The 24,877-nt window shown below is 49.2% G+C and overlaps 1 protein-coding gene across 3 annotated transcripts in view; it reads right to left on the bottom strand.

Moving 5' to 3' along the window:
• The window catches only part of SPTBN1 (spectrin, beta, non-erythrocytic 1), a 166,285-nt gene that overhangs the window by 72,416 nt on the left and 68,992 nt on the right, over positions 1-24,877 (bottom strand). For all 3 annotated transcript variants that reach the window (XM_006880924.1, XM_006880923.1, XM_006880925.1), the window contains exon 2: positions 3,260-3,411. In XM_006880924.1, coding sequence (XP_006880986.1) covers positions 3,260-3,411 — 152 coding nt within the window. The remainder of the gene's footprint in view (positions 1-3,259; positions 3,412-24,877) is intronic.

Genomic DNA, 24,877 nt, shown 5'->3' with positions numbered 1-24,877 from the left:
GGTAAAAAGGCCTGTAACCGGGCGAAAGGCAATCTTAAAGCCTTTATGAAGAACCACAGTCCCCATCTTCCCTCGCTCCAGATTAAGATTCTAGAGAGGGATGGCTTTCTTGTTCACCAACGCAACCCCACTGAACAGCCACCTCTGAGCTTTTCCCAGTTGGCTTGTTGCTGCTTGAGTCATAAGACCTGAGGGAGGAGGAAGGGCACTTCAGAACACCAGTGCCGCCCCAGCGAGGGCCAGCAGATTTCTGCCTTCTGATCTTCCCCAGCTCACCCAAATCCAGTTTCTTAATAATCCAAATGACAGCTTAACACTAGCTCAGATTTTCTTAGATGAAAGTTCTGGCTGGGGCAGGAGTTAAATTGTCAGGATCATAATAATCATCTGTTGTTGTTGTTATGTGCCGTCGAGTCGCCTGCGACTCATAGCGACCCTGTGTACAACAGCCCTAAACTCCGCTCTGTCCTGTGCCAATCGCCACTGTCTCTGACACTCCCATCCCAATTATCCCAGTCACTGAATCAATCCACCTCATAGAGGGCCTTCCTCTCCTGTGCTGTCCCTCCACCCTCCCCAGCATGATGTCCTTCTCCATGGACCGGTCTCTCCTCACAACATGTCCAAAGTATGTTAGACGGAGCCTCAGAATCCTTGCCTCCAAGGAGCCGCCTGGTTTAAAAAAATGCCACACAGACTTTGCGTAAAATAAGAGGGCTGCTGGTTGGTTGTAAGGCTGCGTTAATAATGTAAACGTGGTACAATCTAGTCCCTCAGACATTTATCCAGGGCCCTTGGCCAGGACAGCAGGAAGTGCTGGGGGCTGAGGGACACGGCTGCAGATGGGATACAAATGTTTACAGTGACCCCACTCTGGGGTAACTGGGGCCAAAAGTCCAGGGCTGATGAATGTTATCTGTCTGCACACGTTCCCCAGGCCCGGAAGCTCTAGCCACCTCCTTCCTTATTTTTAGACTCGGAAAATGTGAAGGATCCTCTGATAAGCCCGCACTGAGCAAGGTCTCTAACTGGGGGCTCCACCAAACTCTGCAGCCCAAGTCTGAGGGAGGTCTGTGTCTCGGAAAGTTCCATGAACCAAACAAGAGCTCCCACCGACGCTCTCTACCACATCCTTATTTTTGGAATATGAAGGCTATTAAAACTTTTCAGCTTCTCATGAGGAATGGCGGTGAAGAGGGGGAAAGGAAAGAAGCTAATAAGGCACTTGGCTTTTACGAAGTGTATTGTTATTGCTACGATTTCTGTCTCTGAGGCTGGAGACGGTGGTCATTGTGGTCAGCCCACCTCTCCTCCATCCCTGCCCTCTTTGTTCTCTGGTCACTGCAAACATCCCCATGGGCTGGTGGTCCAGAGAGAGCTGTGGGGTTGACCCAACGGCAGCCCCTTTCCGGCCATCTGACTCCATCAGCGGCTCTGAGGGAGAAAGATGGGCAATCTCCTCGCATGCAGTGGACAGCTGCTGAAAACCCACTGAAGGAGTGGCCGGCTAGTGGGTAACTGGTTCTGATTCAAGGGCAGTGAGTCTGAGGTGCGTTTCTGTTTCTGAGAACAGGAGAGGCATCCACATGCAAGGACTGGGATTTGTTGTTTTCTTCCCAATACTTTTGATAATTTGTTCAAAATAGAAGGCAATCGGCCTCAGTTTACGTATTATGCGGATATTATCAAGGACACGATCTTTTTTTGGCATAAAAGAGATACAGGCCCCCAGTAGGTGAACAATTTACTGCCAAGGGGCCTAGAAAAACTGGACTTTACTGGAACCAAAATAAATGTTCAAAGTAATTCCTAGCTAGGCTCATGACCTGTAATGATTTTTCTGAGCGACTTTCAAAACACCATGCCAAAAAAAAAAAAAAAGGGGAAAAAATCAATAAACAATCATACTAGGTTACATGGAGGGGAGAGGAGGAAGTGGAGGTCAGAGGGAAAGCTGGTTATAAAAAGGACATTTAAAGCTGTGCATCGCAACCACTCTCGCCTTATCTTACAGAGGAGACTCCACTTGAAAGCAAATTAAATATATGAATGAAATGAACAGACCCATCTTCTCTGGGCCCCACCCCACGAAACACCTGTTCATCTTGCTTTACACAGAGATGTATGGACAATGAGGACACATCACCTGCACGCTCAGGGGACAAACAGTAGAGAAGGGTGCTCTGGACCAGCTGGGCTCCTGTACCCATCAAGGGTCTTATTCATACATAGAGGGTTGAGAGGAGAGAGAAAAGGGACCCCTATTCTCACCATGGATCAAAGAGACAATTTCCCCCTCGGCTAATTAGTACTAGGGCAGGGCACAGCCTTAGCCCCTTGCCCATGACCAGAGACGTAGGGGTCGGTCTGCAAAGATCCCCTGCGGCTCAGTTACAGGGTGGGGATCAAGTTCAAAACCAGGCTTCCTGGCGGCCCTGCCAGCCACCAGCATCATATTTTCCCACTGACGTCACCGCAGATGGTGGGGTGCTCCGATCTGGGCGTCAGCTTTTGGCACAGCCCTCCCACCAGCACTGGTGCGTCTCCGTGTCCTGTGGTGGAGCCCAGCATCCATGTGCAAACCTGGACGAGACAGAGCCTGCCGGGTCAGGTCTGGGGGTGGCGGCAAGCTTGGGTCTGAGAGCACAAACTCAAGCCGTATCAGACGGCAGCGCTGGGAAAGAGATCGGGATTTTTCTCCCTGTGGGCGCTCACAAGCTCCCTGCCAGAAAATGCACAGCCAATGCATACGAAGCCTTGTTCCCAAGGAGATGACGCAACACCAGCCTCTCCCTCCTCGTTTAAAAGAAAACGGAAAGCGTACAACAGGGGAGAAAAGAAAAGAAATATCTAAAGTCACAGGCAGGTAAAGACACTCTGGGAATAAGAAAAAAGGGGGTGTGGGCAGGTGGCTCAGATTCTCCCCGAAAAAAATCAATAAAACAGATTTAGACAATCATTCTGTGATCTTGTAGCAGGCAGGTTCATCGTGGGGCCAGCTTCCAAATCTGCCCTTTCAATTTCCCCTAGGAACCTCACAAAGCACCGAACCAGGACGTGTCTCCCAGCTCCAGAACCTCCCTCAGTCTGGGCAGGTGACTCTTGCGCCCTCCCCACAGCACCTGTCTTCCTCATCAAGACTCCCTGCTCTAAAATGCCAACCATTCACTGGAGGAAACCACAGGAGATGCGTCTACAACCTGATCCTAGGCCGTCTTCTCCCACCCACCGTACCACACCCCGGGTAATATCCACTCACCAGTCTCTCTCCAGAGAGGACCTCCAGCAGCTTGATGAGCATCCGGCCATCGCGCAGGTCCGTGTACAGGTCCGTGATCCGGCAGGACACACGGGCCAGGTGGGAGTTGACCCACTTGGTGAAGGTCTTCTTCTGCACTGCTTCACGTTCATCTGTAAGCAGAGGAGAGAGAGATCTTTAGTGGGACCGGCAGGGCCACAAGGCACAGGTCAGAGAGGGAACAGCAAGGCCGGACGCTGGTGATGCGTCCTCTTAGCGCATCTGAACCACTGTCGGCGCTTTGGAAACCAGAGCATCCTACACCCCTGGACATCCCGCCAGCAATGTACCCTTTCCTCCCGCTCACGGCATGTTCTCCCAACTCCGTAGGGGGCAGGGCATCACCACGGGGTCCTCAGTGTCCATAAGGCTGACATTTGCTGGCCATCTGCTACAGTTATTATCCCTGCCTGAGGAGCATGGGGCAAGCCCAGAGTCCACGAGCAGGGCCAAGACGGAGACGCTCAGGGGACAGGGAGAGGCTGCTGCTCTCAAGCACAAAGGATTAGGCATTAAAAATACCCCAGCGGGGATAAAGTCACTCATGACCTTGATCCGCTGTGGCCCTTTCACCTGCTCGGTCACGTGCCCGGCAGAGAGTACGGACTCGGGCAGAGAGCTGTGGGCAGACTCGGGGGTACAGGGACCCGGCCGGGGTCTCACAGACTTGTTCCTCAATTAGACGCGTGGACCACGACACCCTCACCGAATCTCACGATTCTCTGAGAAGGTTAAGTGCTGGTTTACGGTAAAAAATGCAACAACTGCCCATTAAAAGTCATTCAGGAAACAGTATGGAGTATTTCAAGCCTCGGAGATCAAGTTCTGCCCAACGCATGAAGGGAAAATCTCGATGCACCTGCCATGGACTTGTCCAGACCTTCAAGCCTCCTACCAACAGGTTCCAATTTTCTTGTTTCTGCAGATTGTTGTTAAGTAAAGGCTACTAAAGACCTTCTACAGCAACATGGATGTACCCTGGCCACCTGCCCCCACCCCCACCCCCAGGACCTCTGATTTCATTCTCTGCAGACCTCCCCTCCTGTCTGCAGTCATCTCCCTTTGAGCACAATGACCGCTCAGAGAACTGGAAGAATCAAGATCGAGTCCTTCCGGAACAAACGCAAACTAAACAGAAGGTTCATGCGTGGAGCCAGGAGAGAACACCAAGGATTTCTCCTGTACGACAACGTCACTTGATGAAATGACAGAACCACCCTTGCTGACTTGGGCTGGTGTCTGGTGGCCTCGGATGGCAGGCTCCCAGGCTGGGCCAGAGGGACAGCAAACTGGCAGGATATCGGAGAGGTGGGCCTGCTGAGACCTCCATCACCCCGCACCCCAGGCAGGGAGGTGGCACCCCCTCATCTGTGACTGCTGCCAACCTGGCAGGTGAGACAGCCGGACACTTGCCAAGATGCCCAGCCACCTGCTGCCCTGAGCGGCTCCTCCTCCTGGTCTCCCTGTGGGCACAGCCTTTCCAGGGGGGGGATGAAGGACTGCCCTTGGCAACAAGGGTCAAGCCCAAGTAGACAGAGGCCAAGGACCAAAAAAGGGTGGCATGGGGACAATCCAGATGGGTGGAAGCCAGGGGCTGGAGCTGGAGGAGGTGAAGAGGGGTGCATGTGTAATCGGGGGGAAGAGTTTCCCTCCAGGGGCTGGAAAGATCTGCAGTTAGAGAGAGGTGGCAGCTGCGAGTGTCGTGAATGTGCTAGGTATCACCGGACGGCTCGCTCTAAAATGATTAATTTCACGATCTGTCCATTTCACCCCAGTCGCCTTTCCTGGAGCGCAGAGCAGAGCTCGCTGTGGGTGGAGAAAGGAGCTGCTCTATTAACACAGGATGGATCACATGCATCATTCATCTCACAGGCATCTCCACAGACGACGAGGGCGGCTGGATCTTTGCCCTGGGCTTGGCCGAAGGACAGAGCGCACAGACAGACGGCGCGTCTCCCAGGGGCATCTCGGATGGCCTCTGCGGGCACCAAGCAGGTCCCGGTTCAAATACACTCACCGTCAACTATGACACTCATTTAAGTGCTATCCTGTACCGTGAAGTGCGTTTAATAAAGCCTTTGATGGCTGCTAGTGAAAGGTCTGAGGCACAAAGTCACCACCACACCCAGTCCATCAAGGGAACAAGATGAAAACCAAGGTCAGCCTGGATTAAGGCATTTCTAAACAAACAAGCACAGGGCGTGCTTCTCAGTCAGCTGTCACTCCTGGGTGAATCTCACATTAAGAAACAGCCCCGGCTCCTCTCAGGTTCAGAACAGGGTGTTAACAAGCTCTTTTACGAGGAGATCCCAAGGACTCGCTTCAAAGGACAGCAAATGGGATTCCGAACAAGAGCCTGTCCCCAAGGGTCCCAACTCCTCCCTGAGAATGGAATGACTATTCCCACAGACGCCACCCGTGGGGACAGACAGAGTAGAGCCGAGGAGGAAAAAAGCCAACCAAGGGCTCTCCGGAGCTGCAGAGGTCCATGGAGACCGGGGCGAAGTAAGAGAGGCTGAACAAGTGGACACAGCTTGCTGTCCCGTCCTCTCTTCCTGCTCTCCTGGTGGGTGAGGGGCAGGACTGGGCCTGCAAAGTGTCTGGACGGTCCCAGGTAACAGAAGGAGGGAGCTGTGGTGGCCCAGCAGTAAGGAGTTACCCTGTCAACCCAAAGGGACACAGTTTGAATCCATCCTCAGCTCCTTGGGAGGAAAATGGGGCAATCTCTTCCCGTGCGATAGACAGCCTTTGAAAACCCACTGCAGGGTGAGCTCTGAGTCGGTTCTAACTCAACAGTATCTCACAATAACAAAAACAGGTAACAAACGAGAGCCAGCAAGATCACGCCGGGTCCAGTAAGTTCCTCGGGTTCACACCACTGCTCTGCAAAAGGCAGGGAAGATGCTGACCGGGGAACCAAGCAGAATCAATCCACCGTGAAACTCTAGGGGCAGGAACTGGGCCCAATGGAGGGGAGCAAAACCCGCCAGGCCAGAGTAGCATGTCCTCTTACAATAGAGCTCCTGGGGAACAACAAACACTTCTGAAGCCGGAAGGCGGGGAAGGGAGGGCTGAGGGCAGGCATGTCCCCAGGGACCGGGTCCTTTGTTCCACCCTTCCTGGAAAGGCGCATGACATCAACTCTGAACTCCCAACCCAGCCGGCCTGAGACAGACCAGGTGTCCGAGGAGGAGAGAGAGGGCCCTGGCACAGACAGCAGAAGATGGTCCAGGGGCAAATTTCCAAGTCGCTGTCATGGAGCCCGGGCACGTGAGGTGGTGGGAGCAGCAATGGAAAGGGACATAGTCTATGGAGCCGCTGCAAGATGTGTGTGCAAATGTTAGTGCACACTTGTCTGCTGACTTAAAGGTTGTTCGTTCGAGTCATAAGTGAGGCCTGAACCCAGGCACTGAAAACCCTACAGGACACAGCTCTCTCACACTCTGACAGTCACCACAAGGTGGAATCATGGTGACACTGGTAACAGCTCCATGTGAAGAGGTCGGTTACACACACCAAAGGGTTCCACCCAAGGGCAACCTGGCTCCCCAGAGCATAGATGGCAGCGTGGGAGACCTTCCCGATTGCCACACTGGGGCCTTGCTGGCGTCCACCAGGGAAAGACCAGGGATGCGGCCAACTATCCTACAATGCACCCTCCGATGAAAACCTGTCTGGTCACAAGTGCCAAAGGTGCCAAAGCTGAGAAGTCCTAGTTTGGATATCCGGGGTCACTTAGAGCAGGTGCTCAGAGAGTTTAAGGTTGTGCCCCTTAGAGGACACGGAACTGGTCTCCCTCATGTTCCCGATTCTCTCTCTGCCCCAGTAAAGGTTTTTTGATGGCTCCGTATTGACTGAAGAGCAGCAGAAATTCCCTCACTTTCCCCTCAGGGTTCACCCACGCACCCTGGGGCACACCTCTTTTCAGAATGTACCTGCCTCTACAACGGAAGGAACAGTGGGCAGGGCACGGGCGGGCAGGTCTGGGTCAAAGTGGGCGTTTCTGTTCTGCTTGTAATAGCCATGGCCATATCAAGTCACACCCACATCTTCTTTCCAGGAGCAAGATGCCTAGATGCAGACAGGACCCCACCTGCCTCGCCCCACCCACAACGGCAGGTGGAGCCGTGAAGGAGCAGGTTCTACGGTTCTACGTGGGAACCGTTCAGCAGCGGGTCCTCCCTTCCCAGGACTGTCCTGTACCCCCCCCACCCGTGTACTGAGACCAGGTACCGCACACACCAAGGTTTCCTCCTGTCATAATCACTCATTAACTAGGCTCCTTCTCTTTCCCAGCAAATGGGCATTCCCATCAATTCAACTAAAACTCAAGCCATCTGAGAAACGTCCAAGGAGCCCCATAATATCAGGGTCCAATGAGCCTCTAAAACGTCACTGCAAGCGAGTCAACTCTGACTCACGGTGACCCCACAAGGTTCCCGAGGCTGTAACCCTGACGGGGGGATGGGGGTTGGACGCCTTCTGTCTCCTGTGGAGCAGCTGGGGGATTAGAAGCCCTCACACTGCATCAGCAAATGAATCTTAAACGCAGACCCACCAGCGATCCTTCCTGACACTTGAGAATCCATGTTCTCCACAAAAGCAAAAACTACCTTCACAACATGCCGAAGAAACTCCTCATAAAATCCCTTGACAGGCTGAAAAGATGTCGTGGCCAGTGAGAAGGGCTGATAAGAAATGAAAACAACAACAACAACAAACACCCCTGTCCTCAGCCACACCCACATCAGCTTCTGACTCCTGACAGAGCGAATGACAAGGGCAACCCCACCATGGTGCTCCTTCTTGAAAATCCTTACAAGCATCTAAACAGCGATCCACACTTCCTCAGACTCACTAGACCCACAGCATGTCTGCCAGACGAGCACCCTGTGCAGAAGATCCTGGTTCCCTGAGGGACAAGGCGGCCAGGTCACCCTTGGACAGTGGCTGGACTGGCATGTGGGAGGCTCGTGGACGTTGCTCTTTTGGTCTGACTCCTCTCCTCTTCAGAGACAGACAGGAGGGATGAGAGGCTGTAAGTGCACAGTGCCAACCTCTCCTCCGGGTGCCCTTTAGTATTTGATTTTTGATAAGTTGAAATTTTCTGAAAGTCTCTTAGGAGAAGAAGATGTGGTATTAAAAAAGGGATGCATTGGGGCAGGGAGAGAGAGGGTTTGGGTTGGAATCGGGGGGATTATATACCAAGGAAGAAGTTTATCTTTTGCTTTTCAAGGAGAGGAGCGAACTGGGAGGAGGGGGGTAAAGAAAAAAGTGCAACAATGAATGAAAGAAAATCCAAAATCTCTGTAAATGTTTTTTTAATGTAAATGTAAATGTAATGTAATGTAATGTAAATGTAAATTAATTTTTTTTAAAAAAGGGACACACACTTAATGCTTTAAACCAACATTCACTCACTGCTGCCGAGTGGGAATCTACTCATAGCTCAGCCTCCTGCAGGTTTTGGGGGGCTGTAAACTGCCTGGGAGGAGATTACCCGTCTTTCTCCCTGAGAGATTTGAACCATCGTCAGAGGAGTAGTCCTGCCCTTGGGTGATTAGTGGGATTTGGAACAGACTCCATCACCAGAGGTCCCTGATCAAACTGAAGTACTCTGCAAACCATCACCAACCTCATCCCTTTCTAGAAGCACCTCATCTTTTGAAGGAAACGACTCCTATCCACATTGGAAGGGTGCCGAGCTCACACAGTCACTCAAGAGAAGCTGTTTCAAGTGGGTAAGTGAACGCTCTGTTGGCCTGATCGAGCTTCAATCAACAGGAGGGCCCTGTGTTAAGGACATGATTGTAGAGCAACCTTCCTCAATACCCTTCACACAAGGGCTGGACACAGCCGTATTACCTACCACAGTGTGGCCACAAACTTGGAAATATCTCAGAGATAAGCAATGTCTTTGAACATCTACAGATGGAGCAAAGGGGAAACTGCCCAAAGACTCCATTCAATTTTCCTAAAACTGAATTTAGTGTTGGCTTAAGTAAGAACAAATCTTTCTACTTTTCTGAACTTGGTATGTCCTATTGAGTTCTTCTTTAATTGTGCCAAGACAAAGGTTTAGCAACCCAAGCAGCTTTTGCATCCTAGAGACACACAGCAAAGAAAGACAGGTCTCACACCTGGGCTGGTGACAGGAAAAAGTTGAGATGGGAGCTGGGAAGAAAAGGAGACCAGAAAGCACTCATTCCGCTGGCTGTTTATGTTAATAATACTGTGTAATTGAGGGTGGGCTAGTCTCAAATTGAGTGTAACAGTCCAGTATTTACAAAGTGCTTGTTATTTGCAAAAGTCCATCTAAGACAAGATTTCTGATCTCAATGAACTGAAAAGTCTAGACAGAAAAAAGGAAACGTCCAAGTGGGACAGGAGTCGCGGAGATGCTATTTCAAGTGCTGAATGGATGATCAAGAGGATAAATCTGACCATACGTCTTTGTGCGGCCAAAAGAAAAACTCAAGAGTTCCAGGCTACGTCCTCAAACGTACTAACCCAAGGTCCCCAAGCTCCTGCTTTCCTCATTCTAACCTGCCTTGCACATCATTGCCAATATCAGCCTCTCTCTCCCCTCATAAAAGTGGCTACCCCACTACACCAAGGGCCCCACACATCCACAAAACCACACCTCTGACTCTGGCATTCAAGTCTGCCATACAACCTCTCCTGATGCTTCAACTCCCGTGGAGACCTGTCTCTAACACACTGTTCTCTGGGCTCTGTTCCACCCAAAGCCTGATGCCTTCTCTTTCCCAACATGTTCTGAACTCTACACTGTACATGGTCCTTTTCCCACATCTTCGCTTGTGCCAAATTTCCTAACTTGAAGGCACGCTCTCTTTTCCTACATCCTTCCTTGCAGCCCGTGGTTAAACTTAGCTCTCTGGAGAGGCTGTCAGATGGGTTAGGAATCATTATTGAAAGAATGTTGTTATCTTTTTATTACTATTCTGTGTCCTACACCTTCCCCAAGCATTAGCCTGTAACTACCTCCAGTGCACAGACTCAACTGTGAACCTGTTAGAGCCTTCACACGATGCACTCCTGACCAAATCTCCAGTGCGTGAAAACCGGACGCTTCCTGGCTCTTCCTCCTCCAGCTGTGGTGGCCTCGCTGATACCAAGGAAAGGCAATGCACAGAATCTTTTACAACTGTCTTGTCTTCTGCAATTATTCAACCAATGTCTGAGAAAGGAGTAAACGCAATTCTGTAGTCTGATGCTTCAGATAAAAGGGATCTGGGACCAAACTAAAAAATCTATCCAATTACAATGTCTGGGGAGGAGGGGGTCAATTACGACGATTTATATGCAAATAGACACTTGTTTGGTAGAATGAAGCTTCAAAGTGCCAAAGGATGTAATTAGGAGGCTATTTAATACAGACCCAAACAGGCCAATTATCAAGAGGCTTTATTTATATCAGGTTTTAACACTTTATCAGTAAGCTCAATATATGTCATTTTTTTTAAAAGGAGCCTAATTGAAAACAAAAGAAAACAGTAGGGTGAAGTTCTATTATTACTGCCCTTGCTTGAAGAGGGGGTAAAATCATTTCCCAAGAACAACACATAAAATACACAGAGCAGGAAACCTGCAACTGGCCGCACTGATAATAGAGATTCAAACTGTTATCTCGGGGCAGCAAAAGGAAGGAAACGAATCTTTGGACTGAAGGTCTCTCTGTGACGGATTAGTCTGGGGGCCTTTAAATTCATGTTTCCCAGCTGGTATATAAATAGAACTTGAGCTGAAGTTATTTTCTCAGTTTAACCAAAAGGCACACAAACAATCTTATAAGTGTGTGTGTATATTATTTATCCCTTCTCCCCCCACCCCAAACCCAATGTCAGTCCTGTTTTCTAAGTGACATTATGCAGTATTTGTCCTTCTGTGACTGAGTTATTTCACTCAGCATCAAGCCTCCACAGTCACCCATTTTGTATACTATTTCATTAGTTCCTTGTTTTTCAATGCTGCATAGTATTCCACTGTGTGAATATACCCCAGATTCTCTATAAACTTTCATTAAAATCTAAATTTAAAGAGAAAAAAAAGTGTGTGGAGCAAATACTGAATGTTCCCTGAATACTTAGCCTGATTTTGACTTTAACCATGAAGTCTATGTAATGTTGCACCTGCAGCTGACACAGGGAACCGGTCCCACGTGCAGCTCACAGGGGCTGCTGGGCAGCCCAGCTCCCATCCTGCTATGGTGGAAACGGAGGTACTGCACTAATAACCTCCGAGAGGAGATCTACGACGAGCTAAGAAATCGGGCCCACACCCCAGGCTCCACAATCCAGCCCCCCTTCACGGATGAGCTGCTCACCATCAGAATCCACCAAGATCCCAGGCCGGGGAGGAGCCCGAGGGTATGATGGGGGAGCCTGAGACTACGGTGGGGGCTCATTTAGAGACGAGGTGGGCAGGAGAACATCACCAACTTCTCTCAAGGGAGCCCTGACGGCACTGCCTGCTGGGAACTGCACGGCTATCTCACACAGGTGGCCCCTCTTTGGCAGTTCGAGTCCACCGACTGCATGTAGGGAGAAAGATGGGCCCTCGTCTCCTGTGCAATATACAGCCTCCCAAAGCTACTGGGGGCTCGGCTATGGGCCCACTGACTTGAAGGCTATTAACTAGAGATGAGCGAAACACTCTGAATTGAAAGTTAAGATGAGAAGCGGGAAGAATGGGGGGGGGGGAGTGTAAAATGCCATTAACAAGAAGAAAAAAGATGCTTTCAGAAACAGACCTTACTTCAGAACTGCCTTTACACATATGGAGTCCTGTTAATGGATTCTCCATGGCTACAGCATGGCTCAGCAGGACAGTGGGGCCCAGATAGCTCCAGAGATCAACGGAAGCGACGGACCAGGTCCGCTCCTACAGGCCCCAGTGCTGCCTCAGGGTCATCACTTGCTTCCGCATTTTAACTAGATGAGAAACCCGGGACACAAAGGTTTTGTGATTCACCCGCAGCTGCACTGTAGGTAGGACCTCAAAGAACCCAAAACCTTGCCCTCAAAGCAGTGTCCCCAGGGGTGACGAAGTGAAAGGAAAAAATAAATCCTATTATCTTGGGTCAGTCTCTGCCCAGCGCCTACAGGACTTACAAGATTATTTTAAAATAGGGGTCGGCAAACTTGGGCCTGCCTGGGAGATGAGAATGGTTTAAACATTTTTAAAGACAGACAGACAGATAGACAGACCAAAAGAGAGGATGATGAATAAGAATACACAACAGAGATTTTATGCAGCCGAAATCTTTAAAAAGTCACTACTTAGGGGAGCTCTGGTGGCCTAGTGGCAAGAAGCTGCACTGCAATCTCAGAGATGCACAGTTTGAATCCACCAGATGCTCGGCTGGAGAAGGAGGGGCAATCGCCTCCTATACCGGTCAGATCCAATTTGACTGTACACACAGAATAAAAAATAAAATTAAAAAGAGGTCACTATTTTAGTCCTTTACAAAGTTCTGTCACTATTTTGTTTAAAATACTTTTTAAAAAGACTATTTTCTCTATATCCAATTCATAAGGTTCCATTTTCAAAAAATCAGCTTAGCAAACATGCCAGTCCTCGCCAGGGCCATGACAGCACACAGGGTCCTATTTTAAATTTTACTCTTAAAAACATGTGAGCTCTGATGGCCCAGTGGGGAGGGAGCTGTGGCACTAGCCCGGAGGTTACACATCTTTGGTGGTTTGAATCCAGCAGGGGAGAAAGAAGGGAACCCTCCTCCTGTGTCATTTACAGCTTCAGTAAACTCAAAGCACGGCCAGGTACGAGTGGGGTGCAAATCGCGGGTGAAGAGTTGCAGTGATGAAACACGTACCCAGGTGGGCACTCGGTAGCCACGTGCACTTTCTGGTGGGTTAACGTCCCTAGGACTCTGTCCACACCGTACATCAGTGGGGTGCAATCAGGGCTCCTTCCCTCTTTCCACCGAGGCTACCCTGACACACAGGATTGGTGTTGACAGGCAAACGAAGAACCAGGGAGTGTGAAGTCAGATCCTTCAACTCCCTGCATCCCGTCCTCTTCCAGGCAGGCCGTGGGGTCCTTGGAACTAATTCATGACCACCTCCTTCCCCAGACCTTCACCGCAAAGGCGTGAAAAACACAAAGTCCAATGTGGACAGAGGACAACCTGAAGTGCCCTTTAAAAGACGGAAAAGCCTATGATCTGAACAGGTCAACAGCTCTGTGTGTGTTAAACTCCATGGCAGAATGTCAGTCTTGATAGACCAACTAGGAGAGAATTTTTTTTTTTATGTTGCATTTTCATTGCTGAAAACCAACTTAAAACCCATTGCTATCAAGTTTATTTCCAAGGGCAACAGCCAGTGTGTCGTCGTTAGGTGCTGTCAAGTCAAATCCGACTCCCAGTCATCTCAGAACATCAGATCTGTACCTGGCCTACCCTGTACCGTTCACACTCTCTGGCATGCCCCAGTCCAATTTACTGTCTCCTTCCATGCACAGCACAAAAAGGCAAGCAAACTGTTCTGTGGGCCACAGAGCTGGTCTAAACCAGCAGGATAAAAAAAAAAATCAATGAAAAATGTGAAGTTGGCAAAAGATATGTTTATAGATGGTGACATAACGGGCAAGAACTTTGGTGGTCTCGTGGGTGAGGGGTCACGCTGCCAATCCAAAGGCAGGTGGTTCAAATCTACCAGCTGTTCCAACGGAGAAAGATGGGTCATCTTCAGTGTGAGTTACAGTCTGAAAAACCACCAGAGGGTCAGCTAGGGCTGGTTCCCATGAGATATACAGATATATTTACAAGAGCAACGAGAGACATCGAGTAGCATGATTCCTGGGTTTTGCTCAGCATTTTCAATCCTCTCCAGCTTCCCTGAAGTCTTAGAGCCCAAGAGAGTTAAGGACAACATTGTAGGGAGGGAACACAGAACCTTCTTTCATACTCTAGAGTCACATTGTGTCAGACCCTTAAGATAAAAAAAGGATATTGATGTAACTCCGTCACAGATGCCCAGAGAGGAGGGCGCTGCCAGTAGGCCAGCTGTTCGTGACAGCGTCAGACAGCTCTCCCGCTGAATGAGGATGCCAGGGGTAACTGCCATCCACTGAGTACAAAAACAAAGACTTGAGGGGGTTTGTTCTTAAACCAGAGGGATGGAGACACTAAAGATCCAGAAATCAAACTCATGGCCATAGAGTTGGAACCAACCCGTAGCTGACCCTCCAGCATCACACAGGAGACGGCCCATCTTTCTCCACTGGAGCCACTCGGGGACGTGGACCGTCCACCTCTGGGCTGAAAGCACAACCACCTAACCACTGGGAACTCTGTCTGCTTTTCAAGCGCAGCACTGTTTTCTAGATCAAACCTTCACTCAAATAATTGATTATGGAGGCTCCCACCTAAGATACCGCAAAGGTCCTCTAAATAAGGTGACTGGTGTGATTCATTGGGCAAAAACGAAACCCTTTTGGTAAAAAGAAAGGTACAGTGAAGCTCAGTTTCTTTTAGAGACTTGCCCGAATTCATAAATATAAACTCGAAAGAATGTTTTTCCATCTCATGAAAACAGCCGCTATGGAGTATACAAGTTAGCCAGCCAACCCCCTTTGCCAGTGCTGGGGATCCGCTGTAGTATCTACCAGAGCTCAACGGCCAGCTGAGAAGGCAATTAAGATTGCCTCAACTTCATGACCAATCGTGAAAATCTGCTGTCAGGGACCTCTCCAAAGTATGAATGAACAAGGCTGCTGGTTTAAAGATTAAGGTGCAACTGATCCAAACAATGGCTTTTTTCAATTACTTGCTACACATCTGAAATCTGGACGATGAATAAGGAAGACAGAAGAAGAATCGGTACCTTTGAGTTGTGGTGCCGGAGAACAGAACTGGTCTGTCTAGGAGAAAATGACACTGGCCTGCTCCTTGGAGGCAAGAATGGTGAAACCCTGTCTCACAGCTTGTGCATGTTGTCAGGAGAAATTGGGTCCTTAGAGAAGGACACAGTACTTGAATGATTAGGGTGGAGAGTCAGAAGAGGAGAGGAAGACCTTCCACACAATGGATTAACATGGTGACTGTCACAATGGGCTCAAGTGTGTCCGAGATGGTATGGATGGCAATGACCAGAACAGGGCTCGGATCCATTGTTCACAGGGACGCCATGAGTCACCTTGAACCTGACGGCACATAACAACATGTGCAAGTAAGGCCTCAATCTTATTGTCTAAGTAACATGCTAGGATACTGTCCAGAACTCCACTTGGATTTCAGAAATAAGTGTGTCACTGTGGTGAAGCATGCTTCTTTAACCAACCAACTAACCAACCAACCAACTCACATAAAAACAAAACAAATAATGAGCTACTCTTGGGACCAAATTAGGCATTCCAGACTTTTGCACTACTTGCTAAGTGGCATCCCAGTGCATCCCACAAAATTTCAACTCTAAACTCCAAAAGGGGCTCTGGTCGCCTAGCGGTAAGAAGCTGCACTGTGATCCCGAAGGCACGTGGTTCGAGGCAAGCAGTAGGTCCGCAGGAGAAGGATGGGCAATCTCCTCCCGTGTGCCTCTGAAAACCCACTGAAGGGTCAGCTATTGGCAGGGAGTGTGTGGAAGGGGTTTGGGGTGTGTGTTCCAACTCTATAGGACACCACTACAACAACAACTAAAATCCAGAAAATACTTTCCTGAATAACAGGCTCTGATCGAATGCAGTTCCATATTTAATTCAGCCCACGATTTGTCTAATAAACTGTTATGCCAGGCAAGACAGCAAATGGTAGTAGACACTCTAACATTAAACCATAAAGAGCTCCTGGTAGTTCTTCCTTTTAGGTCAGCAACTAGCAGAAGGCACCGTGAGGGGGAAGGGCAGCTAAAGCCATGAGCGATTTTCTCTCCTCCAAGGGTCACAGGACAATCTTGGACTTGCAAAGTCACAGCACTTATGCTCAGCTATCACTGTAGGGATTGTCAAAGCTATCTTACAATCAAAAAGAGAAAGTTACCACGCGCCGGGTGAAATACTAGGGCCGGGTGGAGGCGGGGAGAGCAGATGACACAAACCCAAACACTTCTGCTCACTTCCTGTGTGGATTTACTCAATCTCACTCATACATAAATGGTTACACAAGATTTCTTTGGAAGCCAAACAGTCCGGTTCTGGTGGATCAGTATCAGTAGGATACTATCTAGCGAGTAGTGCCTTTAGTAAAGGGAGACAGAAGACTGAAGAAGAAAATGATCCCACTATTTCACAGCGATGGGTCCACACGTGTGGTTACATCTCAGGATCCCTCACAAAACATCAGAGGTGGGCAGGGCGCTGAGCGGCGTTTGCCAGGATTTTGTTTTTCAAATCAAAATCTATTTTCAAGGACATAAATCAACAGCTGAAATCAGAAGGCACAAGGTCACTTCAGCTTACTTCAGAGCTGAGGCCCAGGGACCTTGAGTCATGACTCCTCTCTTCATTTAGAGGTCCTGGTGGTACAATGGCGCGGCACTGGGATCTGCTCAGAGGCTCTGTGGGTGAAAGAGCGAGGACCACCTGCTAGCATGAAGATCAGACCCCAGAAAACACCACCGGGCGGCTTCCCCCGTTATCACAAGGACACACACGAACAACTGAGAGACAAGTAACGAGGAAGGCATATATACATGGGTTTTCCTATTGTTCTATTTGTTTTGGAAACTTAAAACCTGTTGCCAAGTGGCACTTGAATGAAATGGAAATCTCTTCCCACAAAACAGAACACAGATCTTGTTAAGACAGCGGGGTGCACCCCCACCCGTGGGCCACCCACCCCATTTTCTTTCCGTCCCTGTGCACATCCCTGTCCATCTCCCACTCCACGATGCTGGTTATTCGCCCGGTGTGGGGATCTGGTGCTCTGTGGGGGTGCCAGCCTGCACGGGGGACGGTGAGCTAACCCTGTCACGGGATAGCACTGTTGCCAGGTGCCTGGATACAGCTGGGGAGCCTACTGCTCTAGACAGCTTGTTGTTCGGGGCCCTTTACTGTTTAATGAAGACCTTGGCTGTTTCCTCACAGCGGCTTCTATAAAGATAATAATCTTGGACGTGGGTGGGAAGGGCTGGAGGCTCCCAGCAGAGAGGAGAGCAGACAACAGCAGGGACATTTCAGGAGGAGCAGGCAATAAGGAAGCTCCAGCCCTTCTCCCTGGACTCCGGAGTGGATTACGCCAAGGGCCGAGGGCGTGGAGGGACCAGCCAACCCATGAGACTGGTACGAGCGAGAATGCAAAATATCAAAATCTACCCTACCAATCACAGGTGCAGTGCGTTCATTTTTCTAAGTATCTGTGCAAACACACAAAGATGTACAGAATGTGTATGGCAGACTTTTCAAATCCCAAGAGTTACTAAGTGCTGTCTGTGGACTACGACTCAGCGATCCAGGGAGTAGATCAAACCTTGCCCTTGTCCTATCCTGACCTCACACCTCTGACATGCTCCAGTCCAGGGCCAGTCGCTGTGTCAATCGGTCTTGTTGAGGGTCTTCCCTCTTTTGGCTGACTATTTTTTACAAACATTATAAACAACTAAACATGTACTGGCAAGCAAAATACAAGATATTGATATTAAAAAAAAACAAAACAAAACACCAAAACAACTTCTTTTGAAAAAACCAACCAATTCAAACACATGGCCCTTGAGTCAGAATCGACTCTCGTGGGTTTTCAGAGGCTGTTAAGTCTCAGGGGAGGAAACTGTCCCTCCTTCAGCAAACAGCTGCTGGATTTCAATCTCCTGCCTTCAGGTTGGCAACGCAACTCTGTCCACCAGGCCACCACACATTTAAACCAAAAGAAAACTAGTGCTGTCACGTCCGTTCTGACTTGAGAAGATCCCACCGACTGGAGCCAAACGGTGCCCAGAGGGTTCTGAAGGCCCGTCTGTCAGAAGTGGTCACCAGGCCTTTCTTCTGGGGCCCCTTCAGGTCCATCTCCCACCTTCTGAGTAAAAGTCAAGCTCATGAACCACTAACACCCAGAGGCTCCAAGCATGAAAATCAAGGGAAACGCAGTAATATACTGGCCTGGGAGGACAGCCACCACCCAGCAGGAGTGAAAAAGACCAATTCACAGACCAGGAGAATATACATTAGCTTAAATGCATTATTACAATCCCACGGATACATGTTTCTAAAAATGAGTGACAAAAATACAACCTTCCAACACTGTAGTTATTTCAAGGGAGTAGAACCAGAAATGGGGAACATTTCCCTGTCTGGATGTCTGCACTGTTTGCTCGTTTAAGAATAAGTAACTCTTACAGCGAAATCTGAAAAACCATAAAGGATATTTTTATTTATAGAGAAAATCCTTTCTATTTGATAAGATGACTGATGCTCACCAACAGGTCCGAGATTGCAGGACGGGAGGCACTAAAGAGGCAAGGTTCTTCCGGAGCCCCACAAAATGTCACATGCAGAAAGCTGTTTTCAGTCAGTACTTGTCAAGAAAGAAAAACGCCACCCTGAATGAATGTCTGTCTGTCTGTCTTCTGGAATTTATGGACTCTATACTTAATGCCTAGAAACATTACTCCGTATTACTGCGGATACAAAATGGTATTTACTGGAGGAAATACTGTGTCTATCTAATGCTACAGTTGTGTGTCTCACAGAGACCCCCATATGACAGAAAAGAACTGTCCCATCGGGTTTTCTAGGTGGAAGTCTTCACAGGAGATCTCCAGATCTTCCCCCCATGGAGCCACAGGTACATTCAAACCCAAAATCTACTGATTAGCAAACCAGGACTTAAACTGTTTCATTCCCAGGCCTTCTTATCAGAAGCTGGGGGAGGAGTCTGGAAACCATGCTGCTATTTAGAGATGCAAAAAAAGGAGGCTCCAGGTTGGGGTTCCAAGGACCCCCTCACCTGCATTTTGGTCTGTAAAGCTCCAGTTTTGTTCTGTTTATTGGGATTATCCTCAAGATTTCATCTGGTGAAAAGCAAATTTCCTTTTTAATAAAAGACCTTTGAGTACGAGAGGTCTTTGGTGGTCACTGACCAGCGATGTCTCATCAACAGGTCACACCACAAGGGAAGAAGGGGCCTGATTCTGGGGCGCACTGACCGCCTCACCAAGGGGTGGAGTCCACTGCTGAGGTGTGAGGAGGGCAGGTAAGACCCCAGTCCAGCACATGCTGCGCACACAGGGTCAGTGACACACGAGGGAAGCTAAAGGAATTCAACTGTCACCTCCCGTCTCCGTGCCCTTAACTGAGGGCTCACGAGGGCTCCACACGTCAGTTACAACGCATTAATCCTCACCCACCAAACTGTTATCAAGCACATTTTACACAAGAGCAGAGACTGAGAACTTCTGTGACAAGCTCTCAGGGTCACGGAGGCAGCCACTGGCCCCACTCAAAGCACGGGCTGACGGCACGTCTGCCACTGGTCTGGCCCAGTCCACACTCAGAGGGACGCTAGACATCATGGCCAAAGCCCTTATCTGGAAGGCAAACACACGCTCTCTGTACTGTCCATGGTCTCCTCCCTTTAAGATCTGCAAGTCCCAGCGGAGCACGGCACGCTCATCTCCTGGATCCAGAACCAGAGAGAAATGAAAAGCTTCTGGCATCATCGAAGGGTCCTTGATTTCACCCACCTCCCATCAAACCCATGCTTCCTTGACATTTTCAAGTATCACCTTTGAACGAAGTTTAGAAACCTCCTCTCTCCCCAGTCCAACCACCATTAAAATGTCTTCTTAATAAAGTCTTCTTAAACTCTGAAATCAGTTAAGTCATAAAACTATTTTTTGTAATTGTTTTGTCATTATCTATTTTAAACAAGTAAAATAATTTTAATTAAAAAGAAGACAAACTAAACACCATCTCGAACTAAACATCAGTATTAGCTGCTTGTTGTTGCTCTGAACCGACCCACAGCCGACCCTCTGGTGGGTTTTCAGAGAGGCAGTTAATCACCCAGGAGGAGACTGCCCATCCTTCTCCTGCAGAGCGGTGGGTGGATACGAACCACGTGCCTTCGGGATTGTAACGCACCTTCTACCAAACCCACGCCGTGCTGCTCCTACACCTCGGTCTCCACAGCCAGCCAATACTGAGGCCTGGGGCCAGGGACCCCCTGCACGGGACCACGGAGCAGCCTGCGTGCAGCCTGCCTGCTGCCTGGAATGCAAAACAAAGCTCTGCATTCATATTTGGAGCCAAGCAGAGCAATTAATTAATAAAAAGTATGACTGGAGGCAATTAGCAGCAGCAAGAAGACTGTTTCGCTGAGTTTCCTCTTTTTAGGCAGCGCTTCCAGGCAGATGCTGCAGGTTAATGACGTTTAATGAGACCTGCGGCAGGGGCTGCAGCAGCTCATTAATGGTGTGAGGAGGAAGCAGGAACGGCAGTGGGGGGGGGGAATTCACTCGGGCCCCCGAAGTCTGCTTCAACTGCGGGCTGCATCCCAGGAAAATCCCCAAAAAGCCACCAAGTGGTTTTCCAGGGCAAATAAAAGGTTAATTATAAATGTTCATTAAAATTAATAAAATTTAATAATAGTAATAAAAAAACGGTTAAAAAGGCGGGTGAGTTGGCAAAGCAACTAAAGCCTGAATCCCGGGATGCCACGGGTTTGCTGTGTCAGCCGGAGAGGAGGAACCGGGGGTGAGTGGAGGCCCCATCCCAGACAGGGCTCCCCAAGCCCAGCCGCGCCCTCAAAGGAACATCACACGGCCACCACCCGGACACTCCTGTGCTGGGGAGGCCGGACTGTCACCATCTTGTGTCGTGCTGTGAAGACCACGGGGTGGGGTGCGGGGTTCTCAGTTCAGAGGGCCCCTCACACCTCCCCAACAGAAACAAGGTAACAGGTCTATCATAAGGGAACTCTGGTGGCCTAGTGGGTAAGGAAGAACTGCCAAACCAAGTGAGAGTGGTTTGAATCCACCAGCAGCTCCATGGGAGAAAGATGGGCAATCTCCCCTCACGAGATTTACAGCTTCTGGAAACCCAGTGGAAGGTCAGCTGTGAGTCAGTTCCAACCAGACAGCAAGGGGGTGGAGGCGTAGGAAGGAGATGAGGACACAGGACACAGGACAGGGCCCGGCTCAGGATGGCGGTTCACAGGGTCACCGTGAGTCACACCCGATTCACCTAACAGCAGGGAGGGGAACCACGTAACGACGGGGGGCCACCCCTCTGCCTCTCCAACAGCAGGGAGGGGAACCACGTAACGACGGGGGGCCACCCCTCTGCCTCTCCAACAGCAGGGAGGGGAACCACGTAACGACGGGGGGCTACCCCTCTGGCTCTCCAACCCCCCCCTCGACTGTCACCAATTCCTCATGCAGGTACCTCATCGTGGAGCCCCTGAGCCCATCACCCTGGAAAGTCACAGCAGGAACCTGAATCCTTCTGGAATTATAACTCGTTCCTGGCGTGAGATTCCACCTTCTCAAGAAACGATAAAAGGAAAATGTGCTGTTGTGAAAGAAGAGAAATCTGAATGTCTGGAGTTTATAATCCTTGCTCCTCTCAACATCCATCGGGTACCCACAGCCACACTAGACAGGGCCTTGGCAAAGCGCTTCCAACTGTTTTTCCAATAAAGTGGATGGATCTTTTTTTTTTTTTTTTTTTTTCAAGAAATGGGCTGTAGAACCATCAGCGGAAGCATAAACAAACGTGTCCAGCCAAACTGGGCCATAAGCTTCTAACTGATGGTGATTTGCTACACTTGAGGTGCTTTTTAAATTCCCATCTCTAGGTCTAACCTTTAACCTCTGCCGCTCAGCATACCGAAACGAACAGACCTACTCTTTTCACCACAGTGACACCTTCGGGGAACTGACTTCAATTCAGCGGTCACTGCCCCTACGATGACCTTCCAGAGTTCCACTCTGACCACCAGAACCATCATTTTGAGCGCTGACTTCCTTCACCAAAGGGCCAGGAAGTGAGTTTGTCCAGATCTCCTGTTCCCATATTACTTTACCATAAATCTGAACACTCCCCAGTGAATTAGTTCCGTCAAGGCCATACAGGTGTGAACCAGCAACACCACACAGCAGTTGTTCGCTTTTACGCCAGAAAGGAGAAAAGAAGCAGGCATCAAAAGCTGGGTTTACAGGCTGCCTCCAAAGTCCACAGGATGAGCGCCGCAGGCTGTTTGCTTTGCCCTTTTTTGACAGTGCTCTGTGACACTGTACTTTCTCGCATGACCTGACAAACAATACAGTCATTCTGGTCTTAATGCACTCGCTGAAACCGGCCCTGAGACATTCTCACCAATTCTCAAAGACTAACATTATACCTAAAGGCAAAGAAAGGTTAAGAGCCAGAAGACACACGGCAGACTTGTCCTCTCAGCTCAAAGATTCCCCCGAGGCGCCCACTCTTCAGGCAGGAGTCCAGTGAGGAGTGCTGGGGCCTGTCCACAGTTGGTGTCAGGACGGCCGGAGACCAGTCTTGTCTAGTGAGGAAAGAGACCCTACTACAAAGAAAAGAAGCTTCCTCCTCACTGCGTGCTAGGGTTCCAAGGAGCAAATGTGCAAGACAGGAGGCTGAGGTGTTTTCAGAAACTTGTGCGTGACAGCACATGATTTATCCATCTAACGATTGGGAGCTCTGATGGCCTCGTGGGCAAGGAGATGGCCCGCTAATTCCAAACGCAGGTAGTTCAAACCGACCGGGTGCTTCTCGGGAGAAAGACAGTCACACAGTCAGTCCCTCTTGGAGAGGCTCCTTATCCAGTATGCTGCTTGTTGTTACAAACCACCCAGTGGGGATCAACTCACAGCTGCCCCCGCCCCCCAGCAGGTTCTCAAGCCGTAAAACGGCACAGGAAGAGACTGTCCACCTTCTGTGAGGACCAGCTGGTGGCTCTGAAATACGTGCTTTTGGGTTTGGCAACATAACTCCTTACCACAAAAGCCACCAGTGTCAATACCTTACTCCAGGTTCTTAAAGGGACTATACAAGAAATTTCCATGTTTTAAAAAAAAATTTTTTACCCCACTCCCCCGCCCAAATTTCAATTTAAAAAAAAAATAAATAAAAGAGGAGGAAGAGGAAAGATACCTACTAACAAAACCCAAAAAGTCTTAAAAATGCCATTGCTAAAGGTACAAAAAGTGACGCTGTAATATTCTTGACAAGTAATTTGTACCAATGGAAAAAAATGCGAGTTTGCATCGCTAGCTGCTGGCCTCTAATTCTGCCAAAGAAAAGAAAATGAAGTCCGGGCTTCAATGTCACCATCAACAACCAACTAATTCATGAATGCTTCTGAGTTAGGACAGGGTCAGGAGTGTCCAGCTGTGAGCTGGTTTTCTCCAAGTCAAGGCTGCCCGTGTCCTATCCACAGTGCTAACCTGCTCTCTACGGAAGCAGAGAACTCTTATCATTGCGAAGGAAATGCTCGAGAGGTAGCAAAGCGAAGACTCAGCCTCCCTTCAGGGCCAGAGCGCTGCAGGACTGACTGACTGCAAGCCTGCTCTGCCGCTTCGTAGCTTACGCTGCCCTGGGCTAAGTTACTCAGCCTCTCTGAGCCTGTGTCTCAGCACAGATAATAATAGAAACGTTCTATTCACTGCAGGAAGCATACAGAAACACAAAGTATTTGCCTCTGTCTCTCAGCTCTCACGGAGTCCACAGCTGACCCTCAAGTGGGCTTTCAAAGGCTGCCTGTCACACAGAAAATCACAAAGTCCATTCATCACGCTATGCAACCTACATGTTGACCAAATAATCAGAGAACGACACTATGTGAAGATGTGGCCTGTGGCTTGGAGGAAGACTTTTTAACGTGCATCTGTACTATGCAGGTGATAGAACCTTGCTTGCTGAACATGAGGAGGACGTGAAGCACTTGTGGATGAAGATCTGGTCATCAATAAGGATTACAACTCATCATAAAAATCCTCAAAACTGGACCAGTAAATAACATCATAACACGTACACAAAAAGCCAAGGAAACTGGAACCGTGACATTGTCAAGGCTTTCTTTTCTTTTACTTGGATCCACAAGCAACATCCATGGTGGGCCAAGAAATCCAGTGAAGTGTATTACACTGGGCAAATGTGCTGTGAGAGATAGAGTTTCAAAAGTATTCAAAAGCAGGCAAAACGTCCTTTGGAGGACTAAGGTGCTGCTGACATAACTCATGACGTTTTCAACAGCCTTAGGAACAAGTGAAAACTTAATCAGTCAGGTTGATCACAGAAGAAGTTGATGCGTTTGAACTATGGTGTTGAGGGCGGGCGGGGAGGCGGGGAATATAGTTGATCGAGGCCATGCCCTTTGAACTACTTGCTATGCATCAGAGAGCTGGACAATGACCAAGGATGACAGAATAACAATGCCTTTGAGCTGTGGTGCTGGAGAAGAGCACTGAACGAACTGCCAGGAGAAAAAACAGGTTTGTCCTAGAGAGGGTGAAACCAGGCTGCTCTTTGGAGGCAAGGATTCTGAAGCTCTGTCTGACAATACTTAGAGCATGTGGCCAGGAGGGACCAGTCCTTGAAGAAGGAAAGGTGGAGGGAAAACACAGGAGAGGAAGACCCTGGATGAGA

Source organism: Elephantulus edwardii, unplaced genomic scaffold (genome assembly GCF_000299155.1).
Source record: "Elephantulus edwardii isolate Elephantulus edwardi_28Jun2011 unplaced genomic scaffold, EleEdw1.0 scaffold00011, whole genome shotgun sequence".
Lineage (NCBI taxonomy): Eukaryota > Metazoa > Chordata > Mammalia > Macroscelidea > Macroscelididae > Elephantulus > Elephantulus edwardii.
Note: the sequence above shows the minus strand (reverse complement) of the source record. Positions and strands in the feature narration are given on the sequence as shown.